Source organism: Sphaerodactylus townsendi, linkage group LG14, assembly GCF_021028975.2.
Source record: "Sphaerodactylus townsendi isolate TG3544 linkage group LG14, MPM_Stown_v2.3, whole genome shotgun sequence".
NCBI classification, from domain to species: Eukaryota; Metazoa; Chordata; class Lepidosauria; order Squamata; family Sphaerodactylidae; genus Sphaerodactylus; species Sphaerodactylus townsendi.
Genome location: NC_059438.1, coordinates 28,644,414 through 28,660,005, shown reverse-complemented (window position 1 = coordinate 28,660,005; position 15,592 = coordinate 28,644,414). Strand labels below are relative to the sequence as shown.

General features: G+C 43.8%; 2 protein-coding genes across 2 annotated transcripts in view; both read right to left on the bottom strand.

The window, feature by feature from the left end:
* Nucleotides 1-3,942, bottom strand: part of DYRK4 (dual specificity tyrosine phosphorylation regulated kinase 4) — a 38,550-nt gene extending 34,608 nt beyond the window's left edge. The window contains 3 exon segments of the mRNA XM_048515977.1: nucleotides 319-403; nucleotides 1,987-2,089; nucleotides 3,644-3,942. Of these exon segments, the coding sequence (XP_048371934.1) occupies nucleotides 319-403; nucleotides 1,987-2,089; nucleotides 3,644-3,942 (487 nt within the window).
* A 923-nt stretch (nucleotides 3,943-4,865) lies between these two features.
* Nucleotides 4,866-15,316, bottom strand: RAD51AP1 (RAD51 associated protein 1). The gene is made up of 8 exons (XM_048515152.1): nucleotides 15,157-15,316; nucleotides 13,858-13,910; nucleotides 12,864-12,993; nucleotides 12,341-12,450; nucleotides 11,119-11,259; nucleotides 8,990-9,142; nucleotides 8,297-8,413; nucleotides 4,866-7,633 (listed from the first exon to the last, which is right to left on the bottom strand). Exons 1-8 carry the CDS (start codon nucleotides 15,165-15,167, stop codon nucleotides 7,506-7,508), a joined length of 843 nt encoding a protein of 280 aa, XP_048371109.1. The 5' UTR covers nucleotides 15,168-15,316; the 3' UTR covers nucleotides 4,866-7,505.
* Nucleotides 15,317-15,592: the final 276 nt, after the last annotated feature.

The window sequence follows — 15,592 nt, the reverse complement described above, 5'->3', positions numbered from 1 at the left end:
TGGAGTGCACAAGCTAATCTAGTTCACCAGATAAGCTTCCACAGCTCAAGTAGCAGAGCAGGGAATCAAACCCAGATTAGAGTGCGCCTGCTCTTAACCACTACACCACGCTGGCTCTAGAGGAATGTCTTGTCAGCCTGCCAATAAGTAAGTTACATCTTCCAAGGAGGATGGGTAAAGTAGCAGATCTTGCCAAGTGTCATCTTGTTTTGATGCTCTGAGCAACACCTGGCCTGTGCGGTCACCCACCTGACCTGCAAACAAGACATTGTTCTCTCCCCTTTGCTGAGAAGAATGCTGATTAAATCTTGTGCTTACCACAAGAATCAGGTTGACCAGAGCCAATTCTAATTTTCTCCATGTCTTGCTTTGAGTTGTGAACGACAGCACTCAGTTCCCTTTCCTAAGGAAAAGGACAGAAGGGAGAAAAGAAGCACAGGATGCTACGGAGAAATATAATTTGGAAATAAGAATCAAGTGGAAAAGTACAGGGAGAGTGCCAGAGCAGCAGTTTCCAAATCACTATTGCAGGGAAGGAAACAGGTTGCTTGTTAGGCTTTTAAACATCTACATAGTTTCAGGTGGGTAGCCAAGTTGGCTTGCAGTAAAAGAAGAGTTTGGATTTATACACCCCCCCCCCCCATTTCTCTCCTGTAAGGAGACTCAAAGAGGATTACGATCTCTTTTTCCCCCTCACAACAAACACCCTGTGAGGTAGGTGGGGCTGAGAGAGCTCCGAAGAACTGTGACTAGCCCAAGGTCACCCAGCTGGCATGTGTTGGGGTGCACAGGCTAATCTGAATTCCCCAGATAAACCTCCACAGCTCAGGCGGCAGAGCAGGGAATCAAACCCGGTTCCTCCAGATTAGAGTACACCTGCTCTTAACCACTATGCCACTGCTGCTCTTGAATTAATGAAGTTCTACAGGTGTCAGCAGGTAATGATCTGCCCATGACACGGGTGACATTGAAGACTTCCTTGTCCATGGTCCACCCTCTTCCAACCAAGTACAAAATATCTACTATGACCTTCGAACATACATGGTCAGCCCCATGGTTGCTGTGACAGCCACAAAGTCTTGAGCTATTCTGCTCAAGGGGCCTTGGTGCTGGAAGGGGCATTCTCCTGGGACTAAGAACCAGTTTCCATACGAAACCCAAGACCACCTTCATAAGCTCAATCAGGCAGCAAGGTGGGTGGTTGTATGGCAACAGAATTGTATGGCAACATATCCCTCATAAGCAAACTATTTATGTATGCACTCTCCAAAATGGCTTTATTAGATCTGGTATGTGACATATCAGATGGAATCTGTGTAAATTTATAGCTACTCTACCTCTGTCCCAGGAGCTGTGTGGCGTAGTGGTTAAGTGCTTGCACTGCCACTCACACGGTCAGGAGTTCGAGCCCCTGTGGGTCAGATATCCTGGCAGCTAGCTCATGGTCAACTCAGCCATCCATCCATTCCTTGGTCGGTAACCCACAAAAACGGCTTGCCTATGAAATCACTGCTTGCAGTGGTACCCCAAGGTCGGACACGACTGAAGGGAAAACTTTACCTTTTTTACCTGTATCCCATCCCCATACTGCACCAACTATCTAGCCAATATCAGCCGCACCAAAGAGGATCAGTAAAGTCTTCAGCAATAGATGCTTAGCTAAGTCACCTTTTCCTTCCAGGACCAAGTCCAGGATTAGTTATTTACTGGATTTAGCATTTAACCAAATCATCCCTTAGCAAGATGAAATTACTCATTCCCCCAAAACTGAGAAGAGAACCAGATACCAGTTGTCTAATTCTACTTTGTGTCACTTAAAGCAGGGAACAGGCTAAACACCCACCCAATCCCCCACCCACCCCCCAGACTGGATTTTTAAAATCTTGTTAAGATTTTTAGGAAGACACAACCCTCACCATCATCATATTCTGTACTACAAGTGGGAAAAGACAAGCATGCACCTGCCCTAAAATACCTTTTGCTCACCTTTTGGAGTACTGCATTTGATTTTTCACCAGGTCTCAGTATAACAGGGAAAGCACTTGATCGGCCTTTTCTTATTTTTTCAGGTTTTGTGGCAATTTTTTTCCTAGAGAATTACAACAGAGAAATACGCATGGAGAAAACATTACCTGTATGAACTGATAACAAAGGCAATATAGGCATGGAAAATTATTTAGGTCATTCTATTTTTTGATGTTGCAGGGGACAAAATTATCAGTGAAATGACCTAAAGTGATGTTTGATCATTATATACCAAGTCCAGGGGAAGATTTTAGGAAGGATTATACATACTTGTCTAATGGCTACCAAAATCACAAGGAAAACCCCATGAGAATGAAGCACTGATATTGTCAAGTATCTACATTTCTACAGCAGGGTGAAGGGGGGTGGGATTTGAAGAACAGAAACATCCAATGCAGGGTAGACAACTGTTTTGGCACAAGTACTGAAAACCACAATGTTATTTGCAAAGATTTTGGCCCCTATATCCTTGCTGGTGAGTCTTTCCAAGGGCATTTTGGTAGGCCATAGTTGGAAAAAAAATAACAGGACCACATGTAATCTAACAGAGATTACAGTATCCAGGTCCCTCCAGCTACTGGGGGGGGGGGGGGGGGGGTTGCCAGATTCAGGATGGGAAATTCCAGGAGATTCAGGAATGGAGGCTGGGGAGGACAGGGACCTCAGTGGGGTTCAATGCCAGAAAGTCGACCCTTCAAAGTATCCATTTCCCCCAGAACTGACTTCCAGAGATTAGCTGTAATTCCGGGTTCCCCAGGTCCCCTCTAGAGCAGTGGTTCTCAACCTTCCTAATGCCGCGACCCTTTAATACAGTTCCTCATGTTGTGATGACCCCCAACCCTAACATTGATCCATTTTACAGATGGAGAACACTGATGCAGAGAGGCAGCCCCTGTAAAAGGGTCGTTTGACCCCCAAAGGGGTCCCGACCCACAGGTTGAGAACCACTGCTCTAGAGGTTAGCATCCCTCCCAGGGATGTTCTCAACAGAGTGGGGCAACCGAAGAAAAGCCAGTGAGAGAAGGGACTCTGGAGCAATTTCAGAGCTTGTGAGTTTCTCAGTTTAGATGTTCTCACACTTCCCTGTATCCCTTTCTGGGAATTTGAAATGTTGTTCTGTTCTGAATTACCAAAAAATGAATGGAAACCTAAATGTGGATGAGAGTCTTTCATTCATTTCACTTTGGGTTTTAGGGCGTCCCCATTCATTTATGTTGTACAAAAAAAAAACAAGGCTCACTGGTTTCAGTTTATTTGACTTCCTGTTCAACAGTGTTAAAAATCATTAAAGAATAAAACAGTAGTATTGTGATGTCATTAAGCATGGCTGATTGTAAAAATTAATTTCAACAAAACAGGAGCTCCCAGACTTGATAAAACCAAAGGATTACACCTGACTCGCCTGGTTAAATGAGCAGGTTCTTTCCAGAGAGAATTCCAGAAATGCCAACAGAGACCCAACAGAGCCCTTTTTCTAATGGCTGATAACCCTTAAATGGAGCTCCAGTCGGCATCTCAAAGAGGGTGGGGGAAGTCCTACAGGGAAAAGGCCTTTCCTGAGATACTCACGTTCTTTTGGCACAATCTGTAAGTAATGAATGATTGTTGATTCCCCTACCTCAATAGAATTGGTTGCGATGTTATTAGCTGCGGAACCAAGGTGCTCATCTTGCTTTCCGAACATTCCTCCATGGATCTTAACACAGACAGAAATGTCTTCCAAGAAATTTCTAGTGAATCACCTGTTTCTACAGAAGCCCCAGGGAGACTTGGATTGCATGGTGAAGGACAAACAAGAGGCCCCGTAGCACCTGAACATGCGATTCTGTCTTGATAATCGCCCGTCTCTAACTTGTGCTCCGCACCAGGCTTCTGCTTGCTTGACTCCAACAGAGAATGTTTCCTCTTTTGTGGCATTTCCCACAATACTCAAGGAGAGTTCATCACAAGAACAGCAATCTCCACTGAGGCGTAAACAGGTGGGCCGCTGAAGGAAGGCAACCAACCTGATGTGTGAACAAGTCACAGCAGTAGCATCCTATTGTAATCTTTTGAGTTTGGCCAATTTTTTTTCAGTATTTACAGCACCCAGACGCTACAATGGAACACCGTGGGTACATGATGGGCCAATGGAACTTTACTGATGATGCCATCTGTGATGCAACAGTGTCGTGTATGAGAGACTGGAATGCCTGGAAATGTGTCGATGAAGCTTCACAGAAGAACCAAGTTCCATCAGCAGGGCTCTATAGATGCATAGCAGATCCAGCTCTGCTTGATCTTTTTGCGGAGGAATGCCTTCTGCCCAAGAATTCACCCCCATATTTCAGTCACTGTGACTGCACTCCGTCTCTGTGATCAAATGCAGCTGCAGCCTTAGAGCTGACAGGACAGAGGGGGGAGCCAGCCTGCTTCAAGTCCAGGGTGCTTAATTACTCTGGCTGAAGACCATGGTTTATCATCTCTCACCATATTAGAATATCAGGAATGTAGACTACTAAAAGCCAAACTGTTAGATTCTAAACCCTTTCTCTTGAGCCAGGTGGGGTTGAATGACTGACTCTCCCAAGGGAAGATTATAAATTCTCTGAACACAGAGGTCTTTTATTTTATGGCTGTCAATCAGGGAGGTACCAACCACGAAGGACCAAACCTTTACCTAGCTAGCACAGTGGTAAGCCTATGGGCACCTTAGGAGTTCTGACACATGGCAGTGGGCACACACACAACCACAAAATGGTTGCCTCAGCAGGCCAAGGGCAACCACAACATGCCAGGGAGTGAGATGACATTTGCCGGTCTTTGTAAATCTTTGTTTCAGGAAGAAGCTCTACTCAGTATGCCTTTTATTTGTTTATTCTGCAACACACAATCAGTGAAAATCCAAAGCAATGTATTTAAAAGTTTGCACAACCAGCCTGATCTCCAAAATGACAGTCATAGCCCCCCCGCCCCCAAGCAAAAGCCCCATCCACTTAAAAAACAAGCACTTGGCTGGAGTGCCCAGGAAAGGTGAAGGGGTGCACCATGGCACTCTGGGCATAGGGTTGCCAACTCTAGGTTGAGAAATTACTGGGGAAGGCAGGGTTGCCAGGGATATGCCATAGAGCAGTGATGGCGAACCTTTTAGAGACCAAGTACCAGGGACAGAGTGAGGGGGAACTGAGAGGGACATGAATGCGCCCTGTGCCCCTGCCATGCCCCCATCCGCCCCGCCCTGAACACCTCCTGGTGCATCGCCGCCCCCTTGCCGCTATGTCACTGCCGAGTGCCCACAAAGAGTGCCCCGTCTGGCATGCGTGCCATAGGTTCGCCACCACTGCCATAGAGTCTGCCTTCCAAAACTGTCATTTCCTTTGGGGTAACTGAACTCTGTTGTTGGGAGATCAGCTGCAATTCTAGGAGAACTCCATCTCCATTTGGTGGGTGGCAAACCTATACGGGCACCATATGCAGCTTCGATGAAACGAAGAGTATGTGAATCAACTGGACAAAATCGATGCAATGAAGCCTTTGACAAAGTGATCCTCAATCGCTAACCCTCAGCAATTTTCATCTTCTAGGACCTAGGTCTACCACGTGTACCATTAGTGGGAATTCAAGGTTTTAATAAGCATTCCTAACATTTCATCCCAGTCAGTCATCTAGCGGATACATTCTGCACCTGTTCAAGATTCCAGATTCAACAGCAGCCTCAACTAAAGGCACAATGCAACAGCAATGGAGCATCTGCAACCAGTTAGAATGGACAAAACTGACTGTGATATACCAGTGATCTAACCCGCTCTAAGATCAGTCCATGCGTTCAAGAGAGCACTGAGCACTGCCCTTGCAAAGGATGCATCAGCTCTAGCTCTGATATCAATGGCTTCACAGAAATAGAAGGCTCAGTCTGCAAGACCTGAGCAAGGCTGCTAGCAATAGGACCTTTCGGAGGTCATTGATTCACAGGGTTGCCATTGGTCAAATGTGAATTGACAGCACTTCACACACATACAGGGCTGAGGAATCGGCCCTAACAATCCCAGGCTGATTGTTTGATCTCATCGGATCTCAGAAGCGAAACAGGGTCACGCCAGGTTCATGCTTGAATGGAAGACCACCCAGGCCATCCAGGATGGTTACAAAGACAGGCAGTTGCAAAACCACTTTTGCTCCATCTCTTGCCTTGAAAACCCTATGAGTTCACCCTAAGTCAGACAGGCCTACATGCAAGGATGGAGGAGAATCACCTATAGTTGATGCTGATGACCAATCCTTCCGTCAAGGGTCCCAGCAGAACTACTCTGTGAAAGACAGCTGTGCGCCCTCCACCTTTCCAGGTATCCACCCAAGTTTCTGAACCCTTTGGAATGGCTTTGAACTTCATGAACTTGGGCAAGGAGTGGTGCTGGGAAGCTGATCTCACTTAACCTTTAATGGAACACCCACTTCCCTCACTTTTAAAAAATGACAAAAGACCACAGCAGTAATAACGTTTTGGTTGTTCTAAATAGCTCCTGAGTTTGTTTTACATGGGCCAGTTTGGGTACTTTTCCCAGAGACCCAACTGTAACCTGAACCAGTTTACTTTTAGGGCTCAGTGTTGAATTCTATGAAAAACAAAAGCCTTAGAACTGAAGGAAGCAGCTAAGCTTTGTGCTATTTAAAAAAAAAACATTTATTTTATAAAAGTCAGTGACACACACATCCATCAATGAATACGTAAAGGCAGACGTGTCAATAGTTCTTGCCAAGATCTGAGCAGGAGTAATGCTTGCTGAGTTGAATCAAGCAGAACAGATTTAGTAGAATGAACTCCAGTGGCATGAAGAAAATACCAGATTGTGATTGGAAGCTGGCCTTTACTTAAATACCAAGATATCCAAATAAGCTTCTTTGTGTGTACTGAGCCCCTGCAATGTTGAAAAATCATGAACTACACCCGAAGATTGTCTTCAACTGGTGGAAGGCCATTCTGTCAACAGACGGGGTGATTTTTTAGCAATACTGTCCCAGCTGTAGATCCACACTTTTACCACCAATACTTCTTGAGGATCAACTGTTGCCCAAGAACAGAATTCTGGGGGACAGGAAAGTTCAGTTCCATCTGCGAAGCTCCACTCTGGATCCAACCCGTAGATCTGTTGACAGATATTGCAGGTCTTGAGGAATCTGGCCCAGCCTGGTGGTGGTGGCTCAGTGACTTCCACAGACCACAATTGTCTGCCACCCACTCATAACAATGAGTGAATGGGTCAACAATGTAAAAATTTCAGTTGTTAAGGAGCGATCACAAATGCAAGATCACACAAGGTTCTAATTGTTGTCGTCACTTTACATCTTACGAAACCTTTACAAATACTTCTTCTGGCCTTGAATTATCAGTCTGTGGTCCATGGGTTTTCCAATTTCTTGTTTTATAAAATTAGGAATGTTCCCCACCTCCACCAATTCTTTAAAATCTGAGTTTGCAACCTCTAAAGTCATCACAGGGCGATTCAGATACTGGTAACGCTGGGGTGCAGGGGCTTCACTCTTGCCAATCTGGAAAGGCCAAGTCTGAGACTCTGAGTGGGTGATTTCACAAGGACTCCTCCCAGTGGGTTATTACTTCTTCCTGATGCAGCTAAAAGATGGGTGAAGATGTGTATTAAGAAAAATTCCAGGCTTCTTAGACAATCTCTTCTTTACTCAACAATTTTGTTCCTGGTGATACTCAGTACTCAAGACCAAGCAAGATGCATGGCTCACTTCTAATGCCCAATCTTAACACAAGGCATATCTCTAGAGGCGGTTTCAGAGCTGAACCCTGCATCTCTAGAAATAGATCCATGTTAAAGGGCTCTCTGCATCCCAACTAGTATTACTCAATTTAATCAAGCTCCTGTAAGCCTTATTCAAAGCTGATTCTTTTTAAAATCGTTGCCCAAATCATAACCAATGATGTAGACAAAGCTAAGGAATTTGTGAGAATACGTGCGTTCTTAGCAAACTAGATCTTAGTAAACACAAGACACTTCCTAAGATAAAAGGAAGGTTTCATCAAGACTGCATTCTGTATTATCAGGTTGGACCGAGCCAGCTTTTACTCAGCCTTGCCCAATTCCCCTCCTTAATGAAGCTTTTGTCCAGGAAAGTCCCAAGACCCTCAGCTGAGCCTTTATGGGTGGTCCAGTAAGACCCCTTCCTTCTTTTTTCACCAGGAGAAAAACGGGTTGGATGCAACCCACTGTGTTTGTGCTATAAACTGCACAGGTAGGAGAGTTCAATTGCTATATACAAAATATACCTGGTGGTTTCCAGCTGGGCCTCTTGGGTGCTGTGGGGCTTGATGTTTTTAAAGGCTTTCCCATTGGCTCTGAAGATCTTGGGTCTCTTTTCAAAGTTGGCTGAGGTTTTGCTTGAACTAATGGCGTGGTCAAAGAAAAAAGAAAAAAACTGTTTTTCCTCCCAGCCTTTCATGGATTAGCAACAGAATGAATTCTGTAGTTAGTTCAGAAGTTACTTTTTAAAACAGTGGATTAATTTGATGGTTTAAATGCAAAAACTAAAACATTTCTCTGATATTTCCATCAATGAATCTACCAGCTACAGATGCCTTATTTCAGTGAGTTCCCACACTTACACTCCAGTAGCAATTTAACACTTTAATCCCTTTGAAGGCAGTTTTAACACCTGCACAAAAATCAAATTCATGTCAGCGGGATTTCTACATGCATGTCTAAATTTCTCTGGACTGCACTTCAACATCAGTGACACTGGAAAACTAGCAAAAATGTTAAGAAATAAAAATGCTAGAAAGATGCATGACTACAAGTGCACCAAAACATGTGAAGCCATCACAAGTGAGCTGGCATCCTACAGTGTTAGAACCAGGGGACACCTGGCACAAAACCAAAATTATGGAACTTTTTTGAAACCCCATGGGAAAAAGCTTAGTGCTACAACAGAGTTCGGGAAGACATGAAACAAATTTGCTCACCCACAGAGCTTGTTTTCAATTTGGAAGTTGTCTTTGCTTGTTCACTTTGAGCACTTAGCATCTTTCCTCTCTTTCCATTTTCTTTAGTTGCCTTCTCAAGAAATTCATCATCGCTGTCTTCACTAAAACTGGAATTAGCTTTTGATTCTTCAGCTGAAAACACAGAAAATATACAGGTGAATGGTGAAAGTGGTTACGGACAGACAGTGCTGCCTTAAGATTTAGCAATGGTAAGATATGGACAACAGGAAAAAATGAACAGAACTTGGCTGCCAGTATTGAAAAACACTAGAGTCGAGACAGTGACTAATCAGCTCCACACAAACACATAGACAATAAACAATCAAAGGGAACAAAGGCCAGGCTACTTCTATTCAGATGCCCTCACCTATTGACCTTGCCATCTTCATAGTTATGGACTCCACCCAAACACAGGATTTGCATTCACCAATACTGCTTCTGCTGCAGGGAATGCAAATGTGAATCACTCCCTGGACTGAAAAAACCCACCTGCAATACTATACTATCCCCACCTGATTGGTTCCCCACCTGGGGACATGACAATTTATACCCCACTGAAACATTCCCTTCTCACTGGACACAGTGTGTAATAGACTTCCCTCTCTGATACACCTCTGATGATGCCAGCCACAGATGCAGGCAAAACATTAGGAACAAGATCCACCAGACCACGGCCACACAACCCGGAAAACCCACCACAACCAATCCTAGTTAGTTTACAACAGACTGGCCTGTTCATAAATCCCAGTTTGTCTGCGACATTCTTCCTTTCTCACCTTGCCCCCCAGATGCTACCATGAGCTCCTTTGCATTGTCAGGCCCATCTATAACATCTGTTTATCAAATCCAAAAAACCTTTATTAGGCATAAAACCAGTGCCAAGAATTTCAAATACAATAAAAGATCATTATTGCTCTACTTGCAGTACACAGAGCAAAAACATAGCAACAGCTTCAGATATTTCAACACTAGAGCTATTTAGAAGCTTAGCCATTTTTATTTTATCAGAAAGGAGCATAAATCCTGTTGGTAACACAGTTCTCAAATCGGTTCTGAACATCTGTTTATAAAAGCTGCTTGCTATTGGTCCGCTGCAGTAACTAAGGGTGGTGAAGATCTTTGGCAAGGCAAGACACCTCCTCCTTGCTCTTAGTCAAGGACCGGCAGTCCCTGTAGGCCTAGCTGCTTTGATTAATTACGGAACATTTAAACTCTGAAACAAGATAAACTGTTTACAACCCATCTCTCTCTCCTTTCTCCTGAACTGTCTTTTACATTTCTCCACATGATGAGCTAAAATCTCCCTTGGAAAGCTATTTTTAACTTCCTTTGTATCCCATTTTTCTTTCTAATGGGGATCTGGAGCATCTTACGTTGGTCTCCTCTCCATTTCACCCCCACAACAGCCCTGTGTGTGACTGGCCCAAGATCACCCAACAAGCTTTCACAGCAGAGTGAGGATTCTGAACCTGGCCACCCACATCCTCTACCTACTATACCACACTGGCTCTCTTATTACTAGCGCAGAGCGGGCAATCTCGTGCCTCGTGCCTTCCCGGTGTCTGGCCCCAGGTGTCTTCCAGGTGTCTGGCTCCTGCTTGAGGTGCTCTAGGGTTGTTTTATTTAGCCTAGAGATTAATTCCCAGGCTTATATAAGCACCAAATACAGACTGGGACCAAGGGGAAAGGTAGCTTAAGCATACAGTTGTGTTTTCAAAACTATGAATAGTGTGTTTCAACATGCTACAAAATAAGATGAATACTATTAGAGTGCTCTGCCACAGAAACTTGCTGAGTGACCTTGAATCAGTCACATATTTATTCAATTCGATTTGTATGCTGCCCTCCCCACAAGGGCTCAGAGCGGCTTACGCTCAGCCTAGCCTACTTCACAAGGTCACTGTTGTGAGGATAGCATGGCGAAAGACAGCATGTTCCAATTAAGTAAATAAAATATAATTAAGAGGAAAATATTACAGATACCATAATTTGGTGAATAGGAACTGAAAGCACAGCATTTAGAAGTTGTGTTAATGTGTGGTTCTTGCACAATACAGTTGAATTTTTAGAATGTGTATTCTGGAAAGAACATAAAAGGAAGGGCTTACTTGAAATGGCTTCTGGCTCATAGCTGTGAGCAGAACTTCCGCTACCTTGACTCTCACTCAGTGGCTTCTGTTGGGATGCTGCTGTTCTTTGTTGAGAATCCTTTACAGTCCCATCACGTCGATTTGCGCTTTCATGCAGGACTGAAATTGAACATTTCACTAATCACACACCAAATACCATGGAGAAAATGGGAGAAAACATCCCAGTTTTATGCTTTGTTACAACTTTTCCAAACAATTAACTCAGCCTCCGTAAGTTCAGTACTGGCAGAAGTTGCCATATTTGCTCACCCAACAGGAAATTCTTTAAACAGAACACTAATTTACCCTTTCCTGTTCCATGGTGCTTTATGCTTATATGGTCTGTGCTGCTAGTTCTTCCACTGCACCCTCCAACACCAATATATTAAAATACCTTCAGTGAGGAAAGGAGTTGCACTTTGGATAAAACTGCTGTTTCAAAACGGCGGACTAAGTTTCAGTCCCTCACTCTGTCTTGTTCTAGTCACAAACTCAGCCTAACCTACCTTGCAGGGCTGTTGCAAGGAGAGTGATGCAAATTCATTTGGGTCCCCGCTGGGGAAAAAGGAGGACATAAATGAAATAAATAAATTAGACTAAGTTTGCATTCACTCACTGAATCCAGAACTGCATATTTATGAACGGCTACTGACAGTGCATACCTCCTCAATGATATTTAAAGATGCTTGACGCATTATCTTTACCCAAATGTTATCGGGGAAACATGGAAGAAATGGCAGCAGTTGCTATATGCTCACGATAACATATAGTTTGCGCTTCAGTGTAAGAAGAAGAAGAGTTTGGATTTATATGCCCTTTCTCTCCTGCAGGATTCTCAAAGGGGCTTACAGTCTCCTTGCCCTACCCCCCTCACAACAAACACCCAGTGAGGTAGGCGGGGCTGAGAGAGCTCTGAGAAGCTGTGACTAGCCCAAGGTCACCCAGCTGGCATGTGTGGGAGTGCACAGGCTAATTTGAATTCCCCAGATAAGGCTCCGCAGCTCAGGCAGCAGAGCTGGGAATCAAACCCGGTTCCTCCAAATTAGATACACGAGCTCTTAACCTCCTACGCCACTGCTGCTCCTACGCCACTGCTGTAAGAATGCAATGCCAGGACAAGGAATGAAACAGTCCCAATAGGAAACATCATTACAAGAAGCACAGACAATAGGAGTTTTCTTTGTAAGAAAACTTCACTAACCTTGCTCCTGTGAATCTTTTACTTTGCAGGTGCCTAACGCTGGTTCATTCACTGCCAGAGCTAAGGCAACTTCTAAATCTCTATGATAAAGCTTGTCATCCAAGGCAACCCTGAAATATTTCAAACAATAATTTAGGAACACATTTCCAATATATTTGTATTTCCTACAACCCTCAAGGAAAGCAAATAGCTTATCTTCATACTGGAGCCAATTTACCACAATTTCAGAACCTGGTCAAAGGGAACCCCTTAGTCAGTGTTAACTACTGTTAACAACAATGTCGACAAAATGTTTGATTTCAGTTAAGGCAGATGAAGAGAATTTTCACCAGCAAAGGTAAACCCATCCCTGAGGTTGGCACTTAACTTTTAACTATAAGTAACAAGGCTCCAAACATACTAACAAATCTTTGAAAAAAATCACTGCACCGTATTCCCACTGAGTTCTTTCAAATACTTAAAAGAACATGAATGATTGTCAGTGTTTTGTCATGCAAGGGATTTTTTTCTTGCTTCATCTTACCTTTTGTTTGGTGCTCTTTTCTGCAACTGAACTTCCTCTTTGGGGAGTTTATTTTGTGGTTCCTTTTTCTTCTTTGTCTCCCGCTTTGACTTTTTGTGTGATGGTGCAGCAATACTTGTAAAGTCTTCATCTGTTTTTTTTAAAAAGTACTTTAGTAATGCCTCCATTCAATGCAATAACTACCGGTAGTTCTTTCACCCACCATGAATCCCATATTTACACAAAATGTAGCATGTTAAATAGTCTAGAGCTTCAGTTCTTCTTAATGTAATTTGATATGATTACATTAAACTGACGAGGAGAATTTGCTGTAGGGGAGAAATGCCTATTGTAAGATTAACACATACCCACAAAAGACAGTCCTCTTCTGTTGCCATCTTGCACTATCAGGAGAAGACTGTTTTGTTTCCACTGCCATTCTCACACAGATTCCTTTTTTCTGCCCTGTTTTTAATTTTTGTATACGTTTCCCAGCTTTGATTTTAATTGTTTTAATTATGTGTTTTTGTTTTGACAGTATTTAAAGCAAGTATTTTATTATGCATGTTTTAAATCTGTTAGCTGCCTCACACTTGAAGTTACTTCCCAGTCCAGTACCAAAAGGAAACATTTCTTCATGCAATGCGTGATTGGTATTTGGAATATGCTGCCACAGGAGGTGGTGATGGCCACTAACCTGGAATAGCTTTAAAAGGGGCTTGGACAGATTTATGGAGGAAAAGTTGATCTATGGCTTCCAATCTTGATCCTCCTTGATCTGAGATTGCAAATGCCTTAACAGACCAGGTGCTCGGGAGCAACAGCCGCAGAAGGCCATTGCTTTCACATCCTGCATGTGAGCTCCCAAAGGCATCTGGTGGGCTACTGCGAGTAGCAGAGTGCTGGACTAGATAGACTCTGGTCTGATCCAGCAGGTTCTTTCTTATGTTCTTAATACCCAACCCCCTACAGCACAAAGGACCCATCAGTGACACAAAGTGAAAGTGACACTTACCATCACTATCATCGCCATCTCCAAACTGAGAATAATCTACTGCTTTTTTGCTCCTAGGAAGAACAGACACATCACATTCAGAATCCTGAGATTATATGAAGTTTCTTTAAAAATCGCACTTAGTTGGCCATCCTCAAAGACAGGTGCTATTAATGTTTAATGTTAATAGCCTAGGACCCTAGGTAATATTTTAATAGCATCACAATTTGCACATGTATTGTATTGTATTGTATTATTTGATTTGTATACCGCCCTCCCCCGAAGGGCTCAGGGCGGTGAACAACAACAGCATAGTAGCAAACATCAGTAATCATAACATCAAGCAACAAAACATCAATAAACAGAGAATCAATAAACACAACATTATAAACATAGAATTATAAACAACATGGGTATGCATTGAGCTGGTTGTTTTCAATAACTATTCAAAATTCAAATGGAGCAAGATGAACTGATTCTGAAGTCAAAAATTGACCTGGAATTGTTGGCTTGATATTTGGTAACAAAAATATTGGGTACCACAGAATGAACAAGTCAACACAACTTTCTCTGTTGCTTTAAACAAGGACAGAACTCTAAACACAACACACAATAACAGTGATTCAATAGTCGGAAGCACAAAAGAGGTTTTTGGTGTCTTTTAGAAAGGTAGGCAAAAAAATAGCATGGGTAGCACATCGACAGCAAGCCACAGCCTCTTGCCAGATAAATGGGGCAGGAGAATACTCATGATTACATACTTATCTACCCTTGAAAGATATGCTGCCTCCTAGCATTAACATTCAGAGTTCTGCCCTTCCTTCCAAAATGTCTTTCCATTGTCCAGGTATGAGTGTTGCTGGACAACTCTTCCCAAAGACCTTCAGTGGCCTTGCCAAGCACTCATACAGTTTTGCTTTCTGATAGCTGTCAATTCTTTGCATTTAATCCTTAGGCAATGTAGGCTTTCTGGCTGTTGTGCTCACAGGGTCAACCCCCCCACCCCCACAACAAAGTTCCTTGCCCTAAGGTGCTTTGATGAGGGGCACTTTCCTCCTGCAGAACACAATACTTCAGGTCCTGCCCAAACTCCACGCCTCACTTCCTTGTAAGGGAAAAACTTTGCATATGCTCAGAAACATGACATTCTTTAGTCCCCACTTTTAAGTAAAAGCCTTTCTGCCTTGGGAGGAAAGAACTCTGCACATGCTCAGACATGACACTCTTTAGCCCTCATTAAAAACAACCCCTTTTTCGCCTCCATATATATGACGGGCTGCGATCAATTTCCCCACTCCCTCCGAGAAGACATGTACCCACCTCCGCGTCATCCCCAACCCTTTTCAGGCAGCTGCCAGTTCGTATCTCCCGCGCAAACTGCCAAAGCCGGACATACAGTTACAGGGCGCATGCGCCCAGAGCTGAACTAACGCTCTCTCCGAGCGCGGCGGGTGAGGAACTGACCATTCGTACTGCGCAGTCTCAGGAATGGGAGTGGGCGGGGCGTATGACGCTTTCCCGATCGAGGCACCGTTTCAAAGGTCTCGGGACGGAGAAGCAACCGGGAAAGCTTCATTCGTTTCTATTGGACAGGAGCTGGAAAAGTGATGGTGACGTAAAAGCATATAGGACGGTTCCTGTCTCAACACCTTGTATGCGCGCGCCTTTGGGCTGCGCCTTTCTGGTCCCTCCCGCCGGAAGTGAAGCGCAGACGTGTGAGAAAGCGGAAATAAACAAATGAATTGGGTTGTCTAAA